This window comes from Nerophis ophidion, linkage group LG11 (genome assembly GCF_033978795.1).
Source record: "Nerophis ophidion isolate RoL-2023_Sa linkage group LG11, RoL_Noph_v1.0, whole genome shotgun sequence".
NCBI lineage: Eukaryota > Metazoa > Chordata > Actinopteri > Syngnathiformes > Syngnathidae > Nerophis > Nerophis ophidion.
In genome coordinates, this window is record NC_084621.1 from 2,949,155 (window position 1) to 2,973,672 (window position 24,518).

The following is a 24,518-nucleotide window of genomic DNA, read 5'->3' on the forward strand; positions in this document are numbered from 1 at the left end:
ATGAACATTTGAGACCCACAATTAACCCCAAAACGATTCATAGTCTGTAGAGATGAGTTTATTTTTATGTGTAGAATGGATACCTTCTAGCTGGAAATAAAGTGGCAATCCTCTATGTCCCTTTTTGCATTGACATGATTTTTTTTTTCCTGAAAATTCTTAGGTAATGCATCATTCGAAAAGGATCCTGGAACTTTTTAGCTTCTTTCAGTAAAAAGGATAGGAACAGGATTACTATGTCCCAACATACTTTTTAAAATTCTAAAAACGGAATGTGCATCATGAATTGATTAACGTGGACCCCGACTTAAACAAGTTGAAAAACGTATTGGGGTGTTACCATTTAGTGGTCAATTGTACGGAATATGTACTGTACTGTGCAATCTACTAATAAAAGTATCAATCAATCAAAGAACATTACAAAGAGTGAGCAGGACCATGCTGTAAGGAAAGTGACGAAAAAAGTTAGCATAGCGTAGCATATAACATGCACGCATTGAAACTGGATTTGTTTTTAGCATTTTTTTTTTTTTTTTTTAATTGTGGCTTGTGCATCATTTGTTTTTTCTGAGGGTGGCATTTGATGGTCTAAGACAGGGGTAGGGAACCTATGGCTCTAGAGCCAGATGTGGTTCTTTTGATGACTGCATCTGTCTCAGATAAATCTTAGCTGACATTGCTTAACACGATAAGTAATGAATAATTCCGCTGGTAATCACAGTGTTAAAAATAACGTTCAAAAGACAAGACATTCTCATGCATTTTAATCCAACCATCCATTTTCTATCGCACCTGTTCAAGAAGTTGCATTAATGGTAAGAAGTATTATATTTATTATTGGTTAGCTTTAGAATAAGTAAATTATATTGTGAAGTGAATTATATTTATATAGCGCTTTTTCTCTAGTGACTCAAAGCGCTTTACATAGTGAAACCCAATATCTAAGTTACATTTAAAGCAGTGTGGGTGGCACTGGGGAGCAGGTGGGTAAAGTGTCTTGCCCAAGGACACAATGGCAGTGACTAGGATGGCGGAGGCGGGGGTTGAACCTGGAGCCCTCAAGTTGCTGGCACGGCCACTCTACCAACCGAGATGTACTGCTCCAATAACAACGTTATTAAAAAGAATAAGAGACTTATTCTCTAAAAATGTTGGTCTTACTTAAAAATGCACACATTTAATTGTATTCAGTGTTGAAAAATATTATATGGCTCTCATGGAAATACATTTTAAAATATTTGTCTTTCACGGCTCTCTCGCCCAAAAAGGTTCCCGACCCCTCGTCTAAGAGCAGCTTTACTTACTAGTAAGGCAACAAAAAGTGTGGAAAACGATTTGTTTTCGGCGACAACAACACAGAAAAGTGATTGTCTTGTCTGCTAACACAGATTGCTTATTTGACAGGAGCATTGTTTCTTCTAAGAAAAAAAGCCAATCAGTGTGCATTTTTGTCAACAAAAATCCACACCAACGAACATGGACAGTGTGTTTACGGTAGGAGACAACTGTGAAAGAGTTTATAGTGTTTTACTCGTTAGCCAAATCATAATCCATCCATCCATCCATCCATTTTGTACCGCTTATTCCATTTGGGGTCGCTGGTGCCTATCTCAGCTACAATCGGGCAGAAGGCGGCGAACACCCTGGACAAGTCGTCACCTCATCGCAGCCAAATCATAATAATAAATCATTATTATGATATTGTTGTCCCTGCGATGAGGTGGCGACTTGTCCAGGGTGTACGCCGCCTTCTGCCCGATTGTAGCTGAGATAGGCACCGGCGACCCCAAATGGAATAAGCGGTAGGAAATGGATGGATGGATGGATACTACTAGTGCATTTGCTGGGGTTTAAGCCACCTCATCTTTAAAAACGAGTGACATCTCTTTCTAACTTTAAGCAATGGTCCTTGAACGCACCACATTTATGTGCAGTGAGATGCAAAAGTGAAACATATACAGTTAGTGTATGTGTACCTTTTTTAAACCTAAAAATATCTTTTGTATTTACTTTACTACAGTTTGACAGCTTTGGGTTAAACGGCGCTAAACTACAACGTTCTAGTCTTCAATACATTCAAAACAGGAGAGGACGAGCCCATGTTCCATCCATCCATCCATTTTTTACCGCTTATTCCCTTTCGGGGTCACGGGGGGCGCTGGCGCCTATCTCAGCTACAATCGGGCGGAAGGCGGGGTACACCCTGGACAAGTCGCCACCTCATCGCAGGGCCAACACAGATAGACAGACAACATTCACACACTAGGGCCAATTTAGTGTTGCCAATCAACCTATCCCCAGGTGCATGTCTTTGGAAGTGGGAGGGGCCTATCCCCAGGTGCATGTCTTTGGAGGTGGGAGGGGCCTATCCCCAGGTGCATGTCTTTGGAAGTGGGAGGAAGCCGGAGTACCCGGAGGGAACCCACGCATTCACGGGGAGAACATGCAAACTCCACACAGAAAGATCCCGAGCCTGGATTTGAACCCAGGACTGCAGGACCTTCGTATTGTGAGGCAGACGCACTAACCCCTCTGCCACCGTGAAGCCCGAGCCCATGTTGTTGGTATAAAAACAAAGATTAAATTAATATCTCTTCTTTTGTCATTTCCAGCCAAAAGATTCACATTCACCAAATAAAAGTGAGTTACTAAAAAACACATTTTTGTTTTCACTGTATGTTACTTTAAGCTCATTTCATGTTCGCTCTGCTCAGCTTAGTCCAGCTTTAAATCCAGTAGTGTCCTGAGACATTTGATCTCTCTCAGTATTTTAAATCCATTCCAGGCTGAGAGGTAGAGAGCTCATTTGTACACAAAGGCCGCCTTGATCCGCGTGCATCAACTGCGTCTATCTTGGACTAATCTCCCAGTATGTCATTGAGTTCAGCACAGAGAACAAAACCTTGGATTCAGGTAGGTTTTTTTTCCAAAATATTTCCACTTGGCACACAAGAGAGTGCTACTGAATGCTGTACACTCTCTCCAGCTCCTCGGCCGTCCTTCCCAGATGCATCTTTCTGAGAGTGTGCAGCAGCTCCTGTAGTTTTGCCGAGTGCAGCATTCCGCTGCGACCTCCACTGCCGCTGCCACTTAGTGGGCTCATCTCGGCCCACGCTCGGAACATCTGGTAGTGAGCCTCCCTGATGCTGAAACAGTGGTCCTGCAAAGCCCTGTCGATGACGATGTCCGACACGCCGAGGGAACGCACGAGCTGCCTGACCTGACTCACGGGAACCATCTCCAGCAGTATGTTAATGAGGTCGCCGACTGGTGAGACAAGAAAGAATAGATGTGATATAAAGGATGGAAAGTAAAATACATTCAAACTCATCACTTCCACTGCCTATACTTGCCTTTGGAATAATAAGACGTACACAATTCAATGCACTCAAACTAATCAACATGTTACCTGAAGCTGTTAATCAATGTGAAGTTGTGAACTGACTGAGAAATTGCTTGAAGTTGTTTGCAGAAGTTATACAATGAATTGATTAACGTGGACCGCGACTTAAACAAGTTGAAAAACGTATTCGGGTTTTACCATTTAGTGGTCAATTGCATGGAATATGTGCTTTACTCTGCAATTTACTAATAAAAGTTTCAATCAATCAATCAAAATGTTATCAGATACTGATATCAGCCCGATATTAGCAAAAAAAAACAAAATAAGTATTGCGTGATATTGACTTGCTTCTAAAATCTACGATACAAGCACTCCTGCATCAGCCAGGTAACATCGAAACGATACAAGCACTCCTGCATCAGCCAGGTAACATCGAAATGTCTTCCAACAAACACACAAGGTTGCTCGTTTCTTGTATTCTAGTGAAGTCATTTACATAAAAGGTAAACATGGTAGCTATAGGCTACTGGGAGCTAGCAACTACACAACACCTAAGCACGCAATAGCACACAAGTTAGACTCACATAACACGTCCATAACGGAACTACACTGCAGTCTAAAACACATTTGTTAATATAAACGGGAATCAAATATAGTTGCATATTACTTACACATACAAAGTATCCAAGGCAGAAGAGTATTACAAAGTATTGAACAACAAACATCTCCATGTCAATTAACTTACCATGTCATGCGCTTTTTTTAAATCTATTGTTGTGACCACTAGGTGTCGCTAAAAACAAATTAAAGGCCTACTGAAATGAGATTTTCTTATTTAAACGGGGATAGCAGGTCCATTCTGTGTCATACTTGATCATTTTGTGATATTTTTGCTGAAAGGATTTAGTAGAGAACATCGACGATAAAGTTTGCAACTTTTGGTCGCAAATAAAAAAGCCTTGCCTGTACCGGAAGTAGCAGACGATGTGCGCGTGACGTCACGGGTTGTAGAGCTTCTCTCATCCTCACACTGTTTACAATCACGGACACCAGCAGCTACAGCAATTCGGACCGAGAAAGCAGCAATTTTCCCATTAATTTGAGCGAGGATGAAAGATTTGTGGATGAGGATAGTGAGAGTGAAGGACGAGAAGAAAAAAAAAAAAAAGATGAGGGCAGTGGGAGCGATTCAGATGTTAGACACATTTACTAGGATCATTTTGGAAAATCCCTTATCTGCTTATTGTGTTACTAGTGTTTTAGTGAGATTATATAGTCATACCTGAAAGTCGGAGGGGTGTGGTGACCGCCAGTGTCTCTGAGTGAAGCCACGGAGGAGCCAAGAAAGTCGCAGCTGCCTCTTTGACAGCTGCAGGAGGAACGACACAAGCTCCGCTCATGTCTACGGTAAGCGCTGACCTAATACCACAGTTTTCTCACCGAAACCTGCCGGTTGACATGTGGTAGAGAACCATGTTCGCTTGACCGCTCTGTTCCATATTAAAGCTTCATCGTCATCTTTAGGGAATTTAAACAAAGAAACACTGGCTGTGTTTGTGTGGCTACTGCCGGCTGCAATACACCGCTTTCCACCAACATCTTTCTTCTTTGTAATCTCCATTATTAATTGAACAAATTGCAAAAGATTCAGCAACACAGATGCCCTGAATACTGTGTAATTATGCGATTAAAGCAGACTACTTAGAGCTTGGATCGGGCTAGAAAAACATGTCCGCTACCACCGGTGACGTCACGCGCACGCGTCATTATTCCGCCATGTTTTCAGCAGGATACTTCGCGGGACATTTAAAATTGCAATTCAGTAAACTAAAGCGGCCGTATTGGCATGTGTTGCAATGTTAATATTTCATCATTGATATATAAACTATCAGACTGCGTGGTCGCTAGTAGTGGCTTTCAGTAGGACTTTAATGTAAAAATGTACTATTGTCCAAAATCACTCACACTTTACTTCCAGAGGGACACAGTCAGGCAACTTGGAGGGGTCCATTTCAACGACAGTGGCCTGAGGAACAGCCATGTTGTCGCTGTTGCTGCTTGATTCTTCTGTCTTCTTAACCAGGATTTGCACCTAGATGCAACCACAACATGATATGTTATATATATATTAGGGGTGGGCAAATTAATGCGTTAATTACGCGTTAACTCATCAATCTATTAACGCCGACAATTATTTCATCGCACATTTGCGTATGTTGTTTACATGCTTTTATTTTGTTAACGCCTTTTCTTAACAAGATGGCATCTCCCGGATGTACTTCGGCATCGAGGGGCTCTTGGTAAAGATGGAACATTTGGCAAAAATACCGGACAATTCTGCAAATTTCATGGCTGGCTTACAGCGTGGTCACTCCGGGATCACTTACGACCGCCAGACAATTCTGGATGTGGATAAATCGGGCCGTTTTGGACTGAATGAGGCGTGCTTGCTAGAGCGGCTAGCTAGCATGGGAATACTTTGCCGGCTACATCCAGCGGCCTGTGAAGCAGCGGAGTATATGTGTTGTCTGTCTATTTATGAATAATGCAGACCAGGAGTGTTGGCTGAGTTCTTAACGTTTGCTTTCAGAGCGTGCATATCACAACATACAAGATGCCGTCATGGCGACACAACCTATACATGCTCCTCACTCCTGTTGCATGCTGGGTAGGGTAGTTCTTTATTTCCCTGGCTCATAACATCACAATATAGTACCATGTATATGATGCGTTCAGTTTATCAAAGCACCAAGCAAACAATCGAAAAATTCCCATCATATCAATTCCTAGATATGGTCATAATTATTTTAAGTGCACTACGCAGAATAAACACAACATTATTAATATTGCTACTACGGATAATTTGATCAAAAATTCCCTAAAACAGCCCACTACCTATAATATAGGTTTTTTAAACATAAGATCCCTGATAGAAAAAATGTTTCTGCTGTTACCTCAGAAATTGCCTGTTCAGATGTTATGATTGTGGCTCAGAGATTTGTATGTAGATTATATTTATTTTCCATAACAAACAGGATAACTTAAATACCCTGGCAGTGGCAATAAGCTTAAATGTTTGTATTTACATTTTTTGAGTTGATTTTCATAAAATATGCTATTTAACTGCTACTGTTTAACAAGGACTGATTTAAATTGTGTTTGCACAACAAATGTTTTGGCGCTTTTGTTCATGTGGGAGAATATTCCAATAAAGGTGCACTACACACTACTTTTGAATTCATTATTGGGCTTTGTGTATACAATGCAGTAAATCGCGATTAATCGGAGAAATAGTGCAATTAACTTCGATTAAAATGTTTAATGGTTGCCCAGCCCTAGCATATACACATACATTATCTGAGTGCTTTGAGCACATTATTGCAGCAACAATACAGTGTATCATCTCAAAGGCCAATACAACAGAAATGGATGTACTGCTAGAGTAGTCTGTGTCCATCTAGATTAGCACTATAGATTTACTATTTACTGAAAATTAGTCAGTCGTTATCGTGTAAAATAGACAGTAATAAAATAACTGTTTTGCCTACAGTTGAGCATTTGGGTGGTAGCGTCATTTCTTGGGGATACACAAGTGTCGTCGATCGTATTGTTCCTTGAGAAGCTATCATTACACTAATTGAAATGTGAATGGTGTACTTGCAGCAGACCCTAAACTAACTATACCTCATCAGATAGCTCTAACGGAGGGGCCACGGTCGTCTTTTCGTTACAGCGTTTGGTGGTGATGTAGGTCACGTAGAAGACCAGCATGAGCAGGATAAAGGCCGCAGCCACCACTCCAGCTAGTACGTTGATGAAGAATCCGTTTTGTCGCTCCTCCAAAACTATAAGACAAAGATATAGTTTGTTATTAGTTTTACCATGGGGAACTTTTTTTGTTTACATTTGTGTGACAAGTAGGAATACTGCAATAAACTGCAGCATAATGCAGTTTTAATACCATAGCCATTTTTACGAAAGTTTTTATATTTTGTTTTGAAACCTTTGCTTTTTTTAACAGTTATAAATAAAATATGAATTATTACATTGCCTTTAGAGTTGATAAAAGTTTTTCATGATGGTGGGCACCTACACCTCAACATTTATTTTTTCTTAACATTGATTGTCATTGTTTAATTTCATAACCCACATATTTAAAGAGGTCAAATTATTATCATTATTACTTTTTTTACATTTAAAACACTTCCTTGTAGTCCACGGTTGTTCTTCCGTCAAAAAGTTGAATAGATTATTATTTACAGCAGGTTTTCAAGCTGCTTTCTAACCGTCTCTTCAGGATGCACCGTTTTGTGGGCCGTCTTATTTATGTAGCCCTACTTTGACAGTCTTCTCCCCGTCTCGCAGGTTGTACTTTTTAGCCCTTCCATTGCAAGTTTACAGACAGATATAAGTTCGAACTCTACGCTACTTTTTATTAGAATTGGCAATAGCGGAGGGTGCATGTCCCTGTACGAGACAGTCTGCCACATAGCAAGAGAGTAGCCAAAAAGAAGGAACTTATTGACTACAGTGCAGACTGCTATGGCTTTAAGAACATTGGGTAAGTTTATACCATATGTGGATAATTCGATGATGTCACAGGTCAGAAACTGTCACAAAATAGAGCAAATTCCAAACAGCTCATTTGGAGGAAGTATGAATGACGTCAAGATTGTTTTATAAATATCTCTGCCATGCCTCGTACCAGCAGGTAAGAAAAGTTATTTTTGCATAATTGGTCCCCTTTAAATGACAAAGAAATCTTCAAACTTTACAAAAGCCCCGCATACCCCTTCACCTTGATTCCCCTCTATCAGTTTACGCAGAAAAGTTAGTTTCTTAATTTAAAGACAGACGGTGGCATCAATGCAGCCAAATACTGTGTGATGCAGTGCAGATCTACACCACTATACACTAGATTGGACTGGACTTTTAGGCAAAAATGAATGTATTATTAAAAAAAAATGTTTTATCTAATATTTGAAAAAACATTTTTGATGTAACTAAATTAAATACATATTTTTGGATGTATTAATTTCCATAAATATACTGTATATTTTTACCATTATTTGTTAGTTGTTTTTTTATTATGAATATATTTAAATGGGTTATACTTGTATAGCACTTTTCCACCTTCAAGGTACTCGAAGCACTTTTGACGATATTTCCACATTCACCCACTCACACATACACCCTTGAGCAAGGGTGAAGTGTCTTGCTCAAGGACACAGCGGACGTGACGAGGATGGTGGAAGCCGGGATCGAACTAGGAACCCTCAGGTTTCTGGCACGGCCACTTCACCAACTGAACCACACCTTTAATAGATTGTTTTTTAATGGTTACAAATGAAATGAAAGTGCCTTTTTTTAACATGTGTGTATATTATGTATATTAACATGTCTGACTTTATCCCTGAAGATTCACTTATGATGCACTGAGGAGAATAAATCTTACATTATCAATTAGTTTTACAGACAATTTTGTGGCTTATGTGCTCACCTGTAGGATTGTGGGAAGGAAGCAACTTGCAGAGATGTTCGCAATCTGTTGTGCAACTGTGGAGAGAAGAAGTGTTTTGTTTTTGAGATCATAAAATGATTTAAATATTCATACTGTGACCTGGGCTCAATTGGAAAGTAATAGTAGTAATTAAAGTCACTACAGTGGTACCACAATTTACAAGTACTACTTACGAGTATTTTTAGTTATGTGTTGTCTTACGGCTTTTTATGATGCTTTAAGTTGCGAGCATAATTTGAGTTACAAGTCTCCTCGTGGACGCGGTGACTGTCCACAGAACAAAACAATCTTGCCAAGCGGAACTGAGAAAAAAAAAAGCGAAGGAGAAGAAACGATAACCGAATCAGAGAAGCAACCATGTCTTCCTGGTTAAACGAGTTCTCATCAAACAAGTGGCAGACAGCCTGCGCGCATTGCAGCCAAAAACTTCAAAAGGTGTACATTTATCCATGAAAATAAGAAGAAGCAACCTAACCAGTCTTTGACATGCTTTATTTTGTTCCGCCTAGTCCAGACTCTACAAATTGGACAATCAAGCAATGTATTTGGTACGCAACCACAGCTTTCTGTCAACTCTGCTCTCCAGTCTGTCGCTCAAAGACCTTCATGTGCAACATAAACAACAATAACCGTTCCTATTGTTATAGAACAGAGAAGCCGCTCATATGTAAATGTTGTACAATATTAGTACATTATTTCAAAAAACTACTGTAGTTGTATTGCATTGTTTTTCAAAGAATATTTTAAAAATCTAAAAATTTGTTTTATTTTTATAAAAAAGGTGGTGTTTGGGGAGGGCCAAGCATGGTTTAAATAGATTTCAATTAATTCCAATGGTTGGAGGTGACTTGAGATTCAAGTGTTTTTAGTTACAACTTGTCATGAAGCGCAATGTGCTTGTAAATTGAGGTATCACGAAATCACGTTAGCAAGTTTGTCCCCTTTTTTGTATATCTCAGTTTAAGTCAGCTTCAAAAGTATATATTTTTTAACCAGTAGCAGTATTTTATATTAAAATTATGGCAGAACAGCAAACACAATAGACTGTATGGACCCAAGTGCTCTTTTAATGTTTATTACAGATGTCAAACTTAAGGAAGGGGGCCCAGATTTGCCAGGTTCATGATATGCAGCCAGCAAAAGCCTGGAAATAATGTGTGTCAATGCAACACTTTTTCTTTCTTGATAAATGTGTTTGTTCTTTCAAATTTGGCAAAAAATAACATGTATTGTATTTTCCTTATCTGATCATGTAACAAGATACTCCACACATCTTCTTGTCAACCTGACTTGTGATTTATAAAAAAATGATCCATTTATTTGTTACAGAAAAAAATATCTTAAATGCATATGAGATTGTGTAATAATGTCATGAAGCTATTGTACAATTATATTCATATATATTCACTGTGGCACAAGGTGGCTGCAATGACATCAATTAAAACAAGTTTGACACTCCTAAATTTGTATTTGAAACAAATCAATAATTAACAAAGTTAATGTAATGTTATATAGAGCTACGCAGACAATTATTACAAAAAATATAATGAACAAATGTATAATTACAAAATATAATAAAAACTTGTGTAATTTATGTAATATAAAAATTATAACTAAGAAGGTGCCGTTCAATTCAGTATCAGATGATTTTTGTAAAAAAAAAATGCGAGATTGTCCCGTGCCGATTGATGCCTTTCAAAATTAATGTCAATCACCTTTGACTGATACTTTATCTATTTTTAGTCACTCGATTATAAGAGGCGGTAATCAGCTTAGTTGATATAATCACCTCCACTGTGGCAAATCAACTACATTTCTTTGTATATTCAGTACCATTACCAAGTATCATTATCAAGTATAATCATCAGTGGAGTGCGAGGCTAATCATGCTTCACACTGTAAGCTGTAGCAAGGAGCAGACATCCTAACTGATAAGCAAGCTTGAAATAACACAAGAAAAAAGTGCTTCAATAAGTCTAAATTTCTGTTTTCATGTTTACAAACTAAAGAGATTATAGACAGTAGTTTTTACTTTTGTTTAATTATTGTTTACTATTGACTTTGTTTTGATCAAACCATTGTATGTAATGAAAGACAATAAGAAACAAGTTTAAATATTGTGTTGATATTGTTTCACTGTTAATAGCACTCGCCATACATATTTGGGAAAATGTACAGTTAATAAATGGCCCTTTTTGGTATCGGCCCTTTTCACTCATGGAAGATCGTTATCGGAATCGACAGAATAACACCCTGATCCGAACATCCCCAAACTATTCAATAATACAAAAATAATATTTTACATTTTCACAGTTTTAACTATCACGTAAATACAGCGAGCAATTTCATATAACTCAAGCAAAGCTGCCCAGCCACAAAAAAAAGGCATGTGTCAGCCATGACCATTTGAAAGGTTGACAGCACTTCAAAAACATTTATTTACGCGCATTTATTTTATAATTGACTGTGCACTGTATTAGATATTGTCTAGAATACATAACAAAATGTAAGGATTAGTATTTATTTTCAGGATTAGCGGGAGGCAGTATGTCAAGTAAATGCGCGAACCGTCAAGAAAGCCATAATTAGAATCAACGGACTTCTCTCTTCTCCTGTCGCTGGTGGAAAGATTGAGCAAATGTGAGTTTCGGTTCAACAAAACCACTTCCCCGTCAAACGTCTCAGTTACGAGGGGACAAACGCCGCCCTTTTTAGACACACACTCACTTCTTGCATGGCTCACACTTCCTTTTCACTCGGTGGTAGTTCTCCTTGCACTTGCATACCGTGTTGGTTTTCGGTGTGCCTGCACAAAAACAATTCTTAAGCAGACAAAAGGAGGAAGAGATCAATTCCACTGTTAAGAAAACGTACATATTTGGACTGCCTTCTCGTCGAGGCCGCACTGCGAACATCGGCGACACTCGGTCGTCTCGGAGTCGATGGTGAATTGGTAATAGCCGTCCTTGCAGCGGCAGATAGTGTCTCTGTGTCTTTCACATTTGGACTCTTGTACTTCTTGCTTTGACTCTGCAGGGAGCAATGACAATCGATGTAAACATTCAGAAAGAATTGCCAAGAATTGATTGCTTCTTGGGCTCCCCTTGTGGTTAAAACATACTGAACTTGCTAGCCTCCTCTCATCATTCAATTAAAAAGTAAATACCACCGCTCAAATAGAATCACATGAGTGGCGCCTAATTAACCCTAACAGAAACCACCAAGTGTGTCACTATATTTACCATCTGTATAAAAATACAGCATTCCCTCCATTGACACCTGGTATTCTCTGAAGTTGAGTAAACTTCTAAAATCTGACACTTTTTTCCTTTTCAGGGCCACCCCTCCCTAAAAGCAGATCACACGCTGTGCATAGGGTTCGTGGGCGGGCCTCATTTCGCATGCCGAAAAACATGGAAAATGAATGACAGGGTGCTTCATAGTAAATTTAACTAATTTATTCCCGACTGCTTACTGCTCTGTCACTAATAAGAATACCATTGCAATATGCTATTAAATATCCCCAATGGCTGTCGGGGTGCGAATAAATAGTGCATATCTACCCAGGATGTTATTGTGATTTGTGCAGCCCTTTGAGAGACTAGTGATTTAGGGCTGTATAAATAAACATTGATTGATTGATTGATTGATTGATTGATTGAAGAAAAAAGGTACTGGGTTCAAATCCCGGTCGGGGCTGGCGAAACAAGGTTTATCATTTATAAGATAATACAATTATTATTTTTTACTAGAAAATAATTACTGAAAAATGTATTCACTTTGATTTCGTTTTCGTACAACATATGCTTCAAATTAAAGTACATTTCCATTAAAAAATGTATGAATATTGGTTCACATAAACTGTGAATTATTTTCGTAATAGAAAGAGGGGGGCCTTCAAATAAAATTAGGCCTAGGGCAACAATTTAGCCAGAGGCAGCCCTGTGGGCTCGTAAACAAACAAATTGGGATCAAATCCCGGTCGCAGATGTCTTAGGAAAATATGCAAATTTATGTTTTACTATGTTGAATTTGTTATTTTGCAATTTTTTTTTATTATGAGCAATTTATTTATTTTGTGTTTTTGTTTTTTGAAAATTAAATTCAAGTTTGATTTAAAAAACGATTTTATCATTTCAAGTTGATTAAATATTGTGAAAATTGTTTGTAAATACAGTGTGTAGGAGGGATCAAAATAAATTCTATTTAGGGTCTTAATTTTGCCAGGAGCATCCCTGCTTATTCTCCAAGTTCCCTGAATTTTATTTGGCCTTTTTTTCCTATCGACAACAACTTTTCAATGCATTACATTTAGCAGATTACATCAGTAGATGCATTTTTTTCTCTCTGTTACTCATCGAGGGCGGACATTTTCCCTTCCCTCTCCTATTTGCTTCTTTGTTTTGTCTTGCCCTAACTGTCTTACAGTAGAGCCTCTTTTTGCACTGCTCTCCAAAGACTGAACAAGGGAATTGATGAAATGGCCTCTCACCCCACCCCACACATCCTGCGACTTTGTCACTTCACCCCATTTGATATGACGGAAAACTGAGCAGCGCCCCTGGTGGCAGCAGCTATGGGCCGGATTCCCCCCCGTCGCAAGTCTCGAGTTGTATATCTCATTTAGTGCGTAAAAAATAAAAAATAAAGTAAAAACATTGCACATAAATCTAAACAATAGCTGATGCTATTTCTAATGGAAGGTGTCCTGGTTGGTCCACCAATTACATGTCCACCCCTAACAACCACCCCTTGTAACCACATCCAGCCAAGTTACTGCAGAACATGACACCCAGGCTGCTATTTCAGTGTAACACTATTACCGTATTTTCCGCACTACAAGGCGCAACTAAAAACCGAAAATTTTCTCAAAAGCTGACAGTGCGCCTTATAATCCGGTGCACCTTATATATGAACCAATATTGAGCCACAATAGGTCTCACGACTACGGTAAGCAGCCGCCGAAGAAGTGCGCGGTGCATGCTGGGATATATGACTGCGCCAGGCCGTGACGTTTCATTTCCATTTGTGTGTTTATGTAAAGACCCCTAAATGGCTCCTATTGAGAGACGTGATTTCAGGAAAGCAGGAATTGTCACTGAACTGCTAGACAACAGCAAGCGACACTGACTCCATTAACGACGTCTTGAAATAGTGCAGAGCAATAACAATATATCAATAACTCAACGTTACTCAAACGTTAATGTCACACAACACAACACAACACACAAAATAAACATGTAAAGCTCACTTTAATGAATCATTTCTCATCCACGAATCCCTCTTCTTCAGTGTCCGAATTAAACATGCCACAAGAGGTCTCGCAACTACAGTAAGCAGTCGCCTACTTTATTTTCTCTCGTAGAAGAAGAAGCGTGCGGTGCATGCTGGGATATACGACTGCGGGAGGCGTGCCGAGTTTAAACTCAAGGCGATCAGTCACACAGTAGAAGACGGGAATAGAACAGCAGCGAGAGATGTCAACATAGGACACACGTTAGACTGTAGATGAACTACCTCTTCACGTTCCACCACACCACCGTCAAAACAAAATTCGGCCTTACTACTTGGGCCTGACAGCCTATATTCATCCCTTATGTGAGCCTGGCTGCTGATAAGTGGACTCAGGTTACGCCTGTTAGGAATGACGGACAGGTGAAACCCTAGATATAAGTCTGAACTACTGCCTGGCTTATAAAAAAGGGGAAGCCACATAGAGGGGGGGCTTGACCATGTCCTTGACCTCTATGAAAATAATGTTTATTATATTCAAGCAATTCACACTACAAATTTGTAGTGGCATAACCTGGAGGGTCTCCAACAACAGTGAACAGTGGTGGGTTTACTTTCTCACTTTGGTGCTGGCCCCATCATGAGAGCCGGACCTTAAGGGAACACAACTTAGGAGCGAGTGTCGTAGGTGCCGGCTCACTCCCGGAAGGATCATTATGCATTCCTCCAAGGTTGAACCTGTGTTCGTCTGCTGAACCTGAAGCATGGACTTGAATCCCCCTGTCCAAAGTGGCTAACCGAACTCCGTTGCAGGCTGGAGCAGAGGACCCATTAGGAGTGGGTAACATTAACAGCAGCGACACTGACTCCTTTAATGACGACTTAGACGAGACGGAGCCGGGCATTTTGGATGCCGTATTCGCCCAATTGTTTGATTCGAACACTGAAGAAGAAGAATTTGAGGGATTCGTGGATGAGGAATAACTTAATAAAGTGAGCTTTACATGTTTATTTTGTGTGTCGTGTTGTGTGACATTATCGTTTGAGCAATGTTGAGTTATTGATATATTATTGCTTTGTACTATTTCCAGTGTTACTGTATTGTGATTGCACTAACGTTTGATTTACCGTAACAGTATCAGACTGTTTTTACATGTTTATTGAATCGGGGAAAACAATAAAACAGCTGTTTATTCATTTTGGGAGTGAACGGAGTTGTCAGAACGCTGGTTTGTAATCTATTAATAAAGTTTGACTGACCTATCTGACTGTTTTGTTGACATTCCCTTTAGCACAGCTCCATCTATCACTTAAGATGTGACTTTAAGGTTTTACTACTTACGTATAAAATACTACACGGTCTAGCTCCATCCTATCTTGCCGAATGTATTGTACCATATGTCCCGGCAAGAAATCTGCGTTCAAAGGACTCCGGCTTATTAGTGATTCCCAAAGCCCAAAAAAAGTCTGCGGGCTATAGAGCGTTTTCATTTCGGGCTCCAGTACTCTGGAATGCCCTCCTGGTAAAAGTTTGAGATGCCACCACAGTAGAAGCATTTAAGTCTCACCTTAAAACTCATTTGTATACTCTAGCCTTTAAATAGACTCCCTTTTTAGACCAGTTGATCTGCCGTTTCTTTTCTTTTTCTCCTATGTCTCACTCTCCCTTGTGGAGGGGGTCCGGTCCGACCCGGTGGCCATGTACTGCTTGCCTGTGTATCGGCTGGGGACATCTCTGCGCTGCTGATCCGCCTCCGCTTGGGATGGTTTCCTGCTGGCTCCGCTATGAACGGGACTCTCGCTGCTGTGTTGGATCCGCTTTGGACTGGACTCTCCCGACTGTGTTGGATCCATTATGGATTGAACTTTCACAGTATCATGTTAGACCCGCTCGACATCTATTGCTTTCCTCCTCTCCAAGGTTTTCATAGTCATCATTGTCACCGGCGTCCCACTGGGTGTGAGTTTTCCTTGCCCTTATGTGGGCCTACCGAGGATGTCGTAGTGGTTTGTGCAGCCCTTTGAGACACTAGTGATTTAGGGCTATATAAGTAAACATTGATTGATCTAAAGGATGCATAACGTAACCCCAGCCTCTACTGTAGCATCTATTCTATGGGCCTTATAATGCGGCGCGCCTTATATATGAACAAAATATTAAAATAGGCCATTCATTGAAGGTGCGCCATATAATCCGGTGCGCCTTATAGTGCGGAAAATACGGTACATACAGTAGCTTTACACCGATTAAGAATGTCTCCTTACCTTTGCATTGCTTGCATCGCATACATTTGGGGGAATAGTTCATCTGGTCCATGTACTGATCTGCAGGACACGGCGTGCAGTTACTCCTCATCCCCTCAGCGTGGCACATGTGCACAAGCTTAAAACCTGAACAACAGGAAAAGTGTCAAAACTTTGAAGTCGACCCAAAAAAAAGATAATGGTATGATAATTGCTAGTGCGTAGGAGGATGCAAATCACCTGGAGAGCACTTGTTACAACATATCCCCGCCTCAGTGGGGTAGTCACCATAAGGACACGTTTTGTCCTTGAGGGTGGGGCTCAACGCCAGAGTAGGCGTGAACACACACTGCAAAACAAATTACAACGCGCTGGTGAAACAACATTCTGTTCTCCTAGAGTAAGTGCCTTAAGTGTATTTCATGCTCCAGATCCAAGATCAAGCACCCACCCCTATGAGCAGAAGGGCACCATACGCAGCCATCCTGCTTTGCCTGCTGCCCGCCATTAGGATCCTACTCTTTAGTTCAGTCCATTGGTGGGGGTCCTTACAAGCAAAATAAATTTGATTTACACATGCATAATATAAACAGGTTGATGTATAAATAATCCATTTTGACAATTTATATGAATCTACAGCACCTCTTTGGTTGTTGCAAAGTAGAGTATTCCAATTCGACTCAACTCCTTCGACTTGAACGTCGAAAAATCCGCCGTCTGTGCGGAATTGATTGTAGATCAATTAAGGCAAAACGGAGTGCACTGTATTGCTAGAACCAGCAGAGGCGCTCTTGATTCTGTCTCAATATGACATCAGCTGTAGGAAGGTCATAACTTCGACAGGCAGCTATTGTGCTCACTACATCGCTGCCATTTTATCAGAAGATCAGAACATTCACAGACAGATTTTTAACACAACTATCATTGTATTTCCACAAGCACTGTGCATATGATTGACACAATATTGCGGAGCGGCCCCCCACGGTCAACTCAATGCTAATTTTTACTAGGGATAGGGGAAAAACTTGATTCAATAATGGCACCGGTGCAGAATTAAACGGTAGTAACGAGACCAGGGGGAAAAAAAAATATTATCGATGCCTTATTTCTGTAAATGTTTCTATGTCCGCTTCTATGTTAGCTACCTCTCTTTGTTTATAATGTATATTTTCTGCCTGTATCTTCTGTCTATTTTATGCTGCCCTTTTTGTTTTTTGCTGCAGCTGTTACATCCATCCATCCATTTTCTGCCACTTATTGTCACGGGGGGCACTGGTGCCTATCTCAGCTACAATCGGGCAAAAGATTCGCAGCCCTATAAACAATACTGTAGCATTTTGCATTCATTTTTTTTACATAGTGTTCTATTTACTTATCTTGCGGGTTAGTGTCCCTGCTTTGCCAACTAAAATATTATTTTATCCATGTACTATTTTAATGCGATTTATACATTCACTTACCATTTTTACAGTTATAGCAAAATGTACGATTACGGTACAGAAGAGGTGTCCAATGTGCGGCCCGGGGGTATTTGCGGCCCACAGCTAATTTTTTAACGGCCCGTGACACATACTAAAAACACTATTTGGAAGAAAAAAAATAAAAACAACATAAAAAGTGTTAAAAATAAGTCATACATTTTTTTACACTTTTACACCTCCATAAAAATCTAAATTGTTGTGAATTATTGTCTTATTTGGGGCTCTAATTACATTTTGAAAACTTGTTTGAGGGAGATTTTTTTACATTTTGTGTTTTGGCCATAAAAACATGTTTTCTTGATCAAAAATGGCATACACTTGAGGGGAGCCCTATAGGTAAAACAATTCTACCTATTTTATTGGTTTTGAAAATAAAAAATAGCAAACGCATTCTTCGATTTTACAGTGTGCGGCCCTCCCATCCATCCATTTTCTACTGTTTATTCCATTTGGGAATAAAAGCTTTTTTTTTTTTCAAAATCTACTACTCTGCCAGCATGTCAGCAGACTGGGGTAGATCGTGCTGAAATCTATGTATTGAATGAATACAGAATCGTTTTGAATCGGAAAAATATCGTTTTTGAATCGAGAATCGCGTTGAATCGAAAAAAAAAAATCGATAAATAATCGAATCGCGACCCCAAGAATCGATATTGAATCGAATCGTGGGACACCCAAAGCTTCGCAGCCCTAATAATTGCGAACCGCTTTGAATCGGAAAAATATCGTTTTTGAATCGAGAATCGCGTTGAATCAAAAAAAAAAAATCGATATATAATCTAATCGCGACCCCAAGAATCAATATTGAATCGAATCGTGAGACACCCAAAGATTCGCAGCCCTAATAATTGCGAACCGCCAAAAAAAAGTGTGGGTTGTATCATTTCTCACCCCATTTTGGATGTAAAAAAAAAAGGTAATATATCGTTTTCTCTTTGGTCGTTGCCTGCAGGTTGGTGTTGTAAGGATTTCACCAATCTCGCGCACTTTGCAAATTTGGACGCGATCTAACAGCAAAACAGTCTCCCAACACTGCGTAGATGGCATCAAGGCCTATTTATCAATCAATCAATGTTTACTTATATAGCCCTAAATCACTAGTGTCTCAAAGGGCTGCACAAACCACTACGACATCCTCAGTAGGCCCACATAAGGGCAAGGAAAACTCACACCCAGTGGGACGTCTGTGACAATGATGACTATGAGAACCTTGGAGAGGAGGAAAGCAATAGATGTCGAGCGGGTCTAACATGATACTGTGAAAGTTCAATCCATATTGGATCCAACACAGTCGCGAGAGTCCAGTCTAAAGCGGATCCAACACAGCAGCGAGAGTCCCGTTCACAGCGGAGCCAGCAGGAAACCATCCCAAGCGGAGGCGGATCAGCAGCGCAGAGATGTCCCCAGCCGATACACAGGTGAGCAGTACATGGCCACCGGATTGGACCAGACCCCCTCCACAAGGGAGAGTGGGACATAGGAGAAAAAGAAAATAAACGGCAGATCAACTGGTCTAAAAAGGGAGTCTATTTAAAGGCTAGAGTATACAAATGAGTTTTAAGGTGAGACTTAAATGCTTCTACTGAGGTGGCATCTCGAACTGTTACCGGGAGGGCATTCCGGAGTACTGGAGCCCGAACGGAAAACGCTCTATAGCCCGCAGACTTTTTTTGGGCTTTGGGAATCACTAATAAGCCGGAGTCCTTTGAACGCAGATTTCTTGCCGGGACATATGGTACAATACAATGGGCAAGATAGGATGGAGCTAGACCGTGTAGTATTTTATACGTAAGTAGTAAAACCTTAAAGTCACATCTTAAGTGCACAGGAAGCCAGTGCAGGTGAGCCAGTATAGGTATATATGTATGTATATATGTATATAAAGGTATATACAGTACAGGCGTAATGTGATCAAACTTTCTTGTTCTTGTCAAAAGTCTAGCAGCCGCATTTTGTAGCAACTGTAATCTTTTAATGCTAGACAAGGGGAGACCCGAAAATAGTACGTTACAGTAATCGAGACGAGACGTAACAAAAGCATGGATATTGATCTCAGCGTCTTTAGTGGACAGAATAATAGCTTGAGGGTTGGGAAATGAAGGTGTTTGGCGAGGGAAGTGTGGATTCAGGCCGGGTGGCCTATTTCAAGTTTCAGGTAACCCTACATTATTATATTTTATAAATAGTAAACCAAGTTGTGGTAGTAGTTTAGTCAGTAGTTTAGTCGTGGACGTACACTGTATAGTGATGAATCCAATAAACATTTGACTTGATTTGACTTTGATTTAACATTAAATTTGCAAATTGCGCCCATTGGTATTGTGCTTACAACATTATGAAGACAACACACATAATGAACCCGGACTTTGTTGGTTACGAAATCTTAAGGAGCTTGACAGAAAGGGGAACTGGCTATGCTGGTTTACATTCATGTCACACTCATGCTTAGATAAACTATGACAATATAACTTGATTAATACATGTTGAAAAAAAATAAAATAAGATAGGCTACCTTTAATGTGTTTTTTCATTTAAACAGCTTTGCATGGCAGTACTTTTAAAAACATTGGACAACGTCACACTAATTAATGTAACATCAATATTCATATATTTGTAAAGTACACTGTGGATAAATGCTAAGTTAAAGCACTTTTTTAAATATTTTTCAATTTTGGACACGTAAAATAACGCATTAAAATGTTATATTATATCCGCACTGATTTTTAAAACCGTAGCTTCTTTAAAAGCCGTCCGAAGTCAACTAAATGACGATAAAAAAGATGCTGGCGGATATATTTAAAGGCAAAAGTCAGCTCAATTATTGACTTCTTGTTTGCTTTTACTGACAGCGAGTTTCACACAAACTTGCTCCTAACTTCACTGCCCTGCTGAAGTCATTACGTCCACTTTTTCCAACTTCTTAAGCCTCACTTACCTTGGACAAGCCCGGTCGCCGGACATCTTATCGATAAGATTCGTCCTAGTTTGTTCCCTGAAGGAAAAAACCAAGAAGTTCTGCTTGAACAGACGCGACAGGACGAAAGATCAAACCCGCTGACACCGCCAAGGAGGCGGCGACAAACGGGAAGTAGTGAACTAGTGACGTCACGAGGAACTTTTTTTATTTTTTTATTTACGAAAGTACGGCATTTAAATCGATTGTGGCCCAAAGCAAACACAGTACACAAAAAATATATACATATAATAAATTACAAATTAATTACAATTAACTTGTTGATCTCTCAGACAGGGGTCTCAAACTCATTTTACAAACCCCGTTTCCACCTGAGTTGGGAAATTGTGTTAGATGTAAATATAAACAGAATACAATGATTTGCAATTCATTTTCAACCCATATTCAGTTGAATGCACTACCAAGACAAGATATTTGATTCTTTTTTTTTGCAAATAATAATTAACTTACATACTTCATAACTTCATAAAGAAATACAATCATGTGTGCTTACGGACTGTATCCCTGCAGACTGTATTGATCTATATTGATATATAATGTATATATTGTGTTTTTATGTTGATTTTATAATTAAAAAAATAAAATCAAATAAAATAAATTGTGTTTTTTTATTTCTTGTGCGGCCCGGTACCAATCGGTTACAGGGCCGCGGCCCCGAGGTTGGGGACCACAGTGCCAGGGCATACATACATTTTATATTTAATGCTTAAATCTCTACATCAATTTCAGATCTATACCGCATTTCAAAATGTTTTAATTTTGTATGTTGTTTTTTTGTTTGTTTGTTTTCCGCCCTTTTTTGACAAACAAAACTTTTTTTATGGCAAACACACAAAATATGTAAAATCTTCCACCAAAATTATTTTTCAAAGTGGAATATTTGATGTGACGTAATTGGGGTTGAGTAGAAGGGGTGTATATTGTAGCGTCCCGAAAGAGTTAGCGCTGCAAAGGATTCTGGGTATTTGTACTGTTATGTTGTGTTACGGTGTTGATGTTCTCCCAAAATATGTGTCATTCTTGTTGGGGTGTGGGTTCACAGTGTGGCGCATATTTGTAACAGTCATAAAGTTGTTTATACGCCCACCCTCAGTGTGACCTGTATTGCTGCTGAGCAAATATGTCTTAATCAACAACCAATCCACTGTCTCTCTCTCTGTGCCCCTCCTTCACAAATTCTGCTGCATGCGCACACATTCAGATTTTTTTTTCTCCAACCCCTTCTTAAGCCTGCACCTCCATTGACAATACAAGCAACCAACTCTGACTCAAAACGCCAGACATTGGAGCCTTTAAGAAACCCCGCCCGGACAGCCCGGACATCCCTGTAAAAGAGGACATGTCCGGGGAAAAGAGGACGTATGGTCAGTCTATCCTCGTCGGTATTTCTTGTTCAGCACTTAGCAATTCTGCTGCAGGAAGTTTAAGTGTTCCAGCTGTTAAGAAGTTTTAAGGTGGATCTGCTTAGCACAAAGATCCTAAACCTTGGCTAAAAACATGAAGTTCTGGATCATCACTTGTCCCAAAGTAGTATTTGTTATCTCTCGTGAAGTCTGCCAAGATTCGTAGTGTTGCTGCTGTTGTTGAAGGAAAAAGCCAATGATGCACCTGTGAAATTAATTTGCTTACAATGACAAAAATATGTAAATATTACATGTTATTATTAATGGTGGTGTAAAGCATTAACTAATTGTTGTTATTATTGACATTTTTATTTCTGCCTATTTATTTATTTGGCAAAAATACAAAAAAATGTAATGAAAAATAAGAAACAATAGGATATATATATTTTTTTTTAATTTATTTATTATTTAGATTTATTTATTAATTTAGATTTAGGTTGGCCTTTGTCACCGATTCTGTTCATAACTTTTATGGACAGAATTTCTAGGCGCAGTCAAGGCGTTGAGGGGTTCCGGTTTGGTGACCGCAGGATTAGGTCTCTGCTTTTTGCAGATGATGTGGTCCTGATGGCTTCATCTGGCCGGGATCTTCAGCTCTCACTGGACCGGTTCGCAGCCGAGTGTGAAGCGGCCGGAATGAGAATCAGCACCTCCAAGTCCGAGTCCATGGTTCTCTCCCGGAAAAGGGTGGAGTGCCATCTCCGGGTTGGGGAGGAGACCCTGCCCCAAGTGGAGGAGTTCAAGTACCTAGGAGTCTTGTTCACGAGTGAGGGAAGAGTGGATCGTGAGATCGACAGGCGGATCGGTGCGGCGTCTTCAGTAATGCGGACGCTGTATCGATCCGTTGTGGTGAAGAAGGAGCTGAGCCGGAAGGCAAAGCTCTCAATTTACCGGTCGATCTACGTTCCCATCCTCACCTATGGTCATGAGCTTTGGGTCATGACCGAAAGGATAAGATCACGGGTACAAGCGGCCGAAATGAGTTTCCTCCGCCGTGTGGCGGGTCTCTCCCTTAGAGATAGGGTGAGAAGCTCTGCCATCCGGGAGGAACTCAAAGTAAAGCCGCTGCTCCTCCACATGGAGAGGAGCCAGATGAGGTGGTTCGGGCATCTGGTCAGGATGCCACCCGAACGCCTCCCTAGGGAGGTGTTTAGGGCACGTCCAACGGGTAGGAGGCCACGGGGAAGACCCAGGACACGTTGGGAAGACTATGTCTCCCGGCTGGCCTGGGAACGCCTCGGGATCCCCCGGGAAGAGCTAGACGAAGTGGCTGGGGAGAGGGAAGTCTGGGCTTCCCTGCTTAGGCTGCTGCCCCCGCGACCCTACCTCGGATAAGCGGAAGTGGATGGATGGATGGATAGATTTAGATTAGGGCTGTCAAGCTTAATGCAAAAATAATGGGCCCAAATTGTATGAGGGAAAATGCACCGGTGCCGCAGCCACAGTACATCACTTTCCCATCCCCACCGCCACGCCGGAAAGGGCGAAACAAACAACGTCAACCAAACAATTGCCTATTGGGTGCCAAGAGCCCATATTCTGCAACCTATCAATAGCGTTTAGTACAATGGGCCGTCCTTAATAATTTGCATGCCCTGGATTTCCTGAAAACTGAAGAGGCAGCCCGCCAACATGCACACCCAGGCAATTATTTTAATTGTCATTCATAATAGGTACATTATTTAAGTATGTCTTTGTCAGAAGTGGCAAGCAAGTGTAAGAGAGTATGTGTGCTGGTATGAGCAATAGAGTGTCTTTAACACAGGGTTTATTTTCATTTTGTGTTGAGCTAATCAAAAAAGCATAAAGTTTAATGTAGTTTAATAAACTAATTCTTCACTTATAAGTTGATGGCAATACAAACTTGAAAATGATCCGTCTGAGATACTTAAAATATTTTACCTATATTATCATCTGTACGTGAATAATCCGGATAAATTATGAGTTAAGTACGGACAATGCGATTAATCACAATTAAATATTTCAACAGTTTTTCTACAAACATACGTTCCATGAACGCCGGCTTATTAGTGATTGCCAGAGCCCAAAATAAGTCTGCAGGCTCTGGAGCGTTTTCTTTGGAATGGAATGCCTACCGACAACAGTTAAAAATGCCACCTTGGTTGAAGTTAAAGGTTAACTAGGTGTGGTGAAATTACTCTCTGCATTTGACCCATCCCCTTGTTCCATTCCCTGGGAGGTGAGGGGAGCAGTGAGCAGCAGCGGTGGCTGCGCTCTGGAATCATTTTGGTGATTTAAGCCCCAATTCCAACCCTTCATGCTGAGTGCCAAGCAGGGAGGTCATGGGTCTCATTTGTAT

At 40.2% G+C, this 24,518-nt stretch overlaps 1 protein-coding gene across 2 annotated transcripts; it reads right to left on the bottom strand.

Moving 5' to 3' along the window:
- Positions 1-36: 36 nt before the first annotated feature.
- Positions 37-20,915, bottom strand: tnfrsf1a (tumor necrosis factor receptor superfamily, member 1a). 2 transcript variants are annotated; one of them, XM_061914908.1, is made up of 11 exons: positions 20,757-20,915; positions 16,983-17,057; positions 16,792-16,887; positions 16,581-16,689; positions 16,362-16,487; positions 11,739-11,894; positions 11,592-11,670; positions 8,844-8,899; positions 7,028-7,188; positions 5,309-5,435; positions 37-3,267 (listed from the first exon to the last, which is right to left on the bottom strand). In XM_061914908.1, the coding sequence occupies exons 3-11, from the start codon at positions 16,846-16,848 to the stop codon at positions 2,960-2,962; spliced, it is 1,179 nt and encodes a 392-aa protein (XP_061770892.1). In that variant the 5' UTR covers positions 16,849-16,887; positions 16,983-17,057; positions 20,757-20,915; the 3' UTR covers positions 37-2,959. The 2 variants fall into 2 exon arrangements, with proteins under 2 accessions (XP_061770892.1, XP_061770891.1); XM_061914907.1 differs by lacking the exon at positions 16,983-17,057.
- Between the last annotated feature and the right edge of the window lie 3,603 nt (positions 20,916-24,518).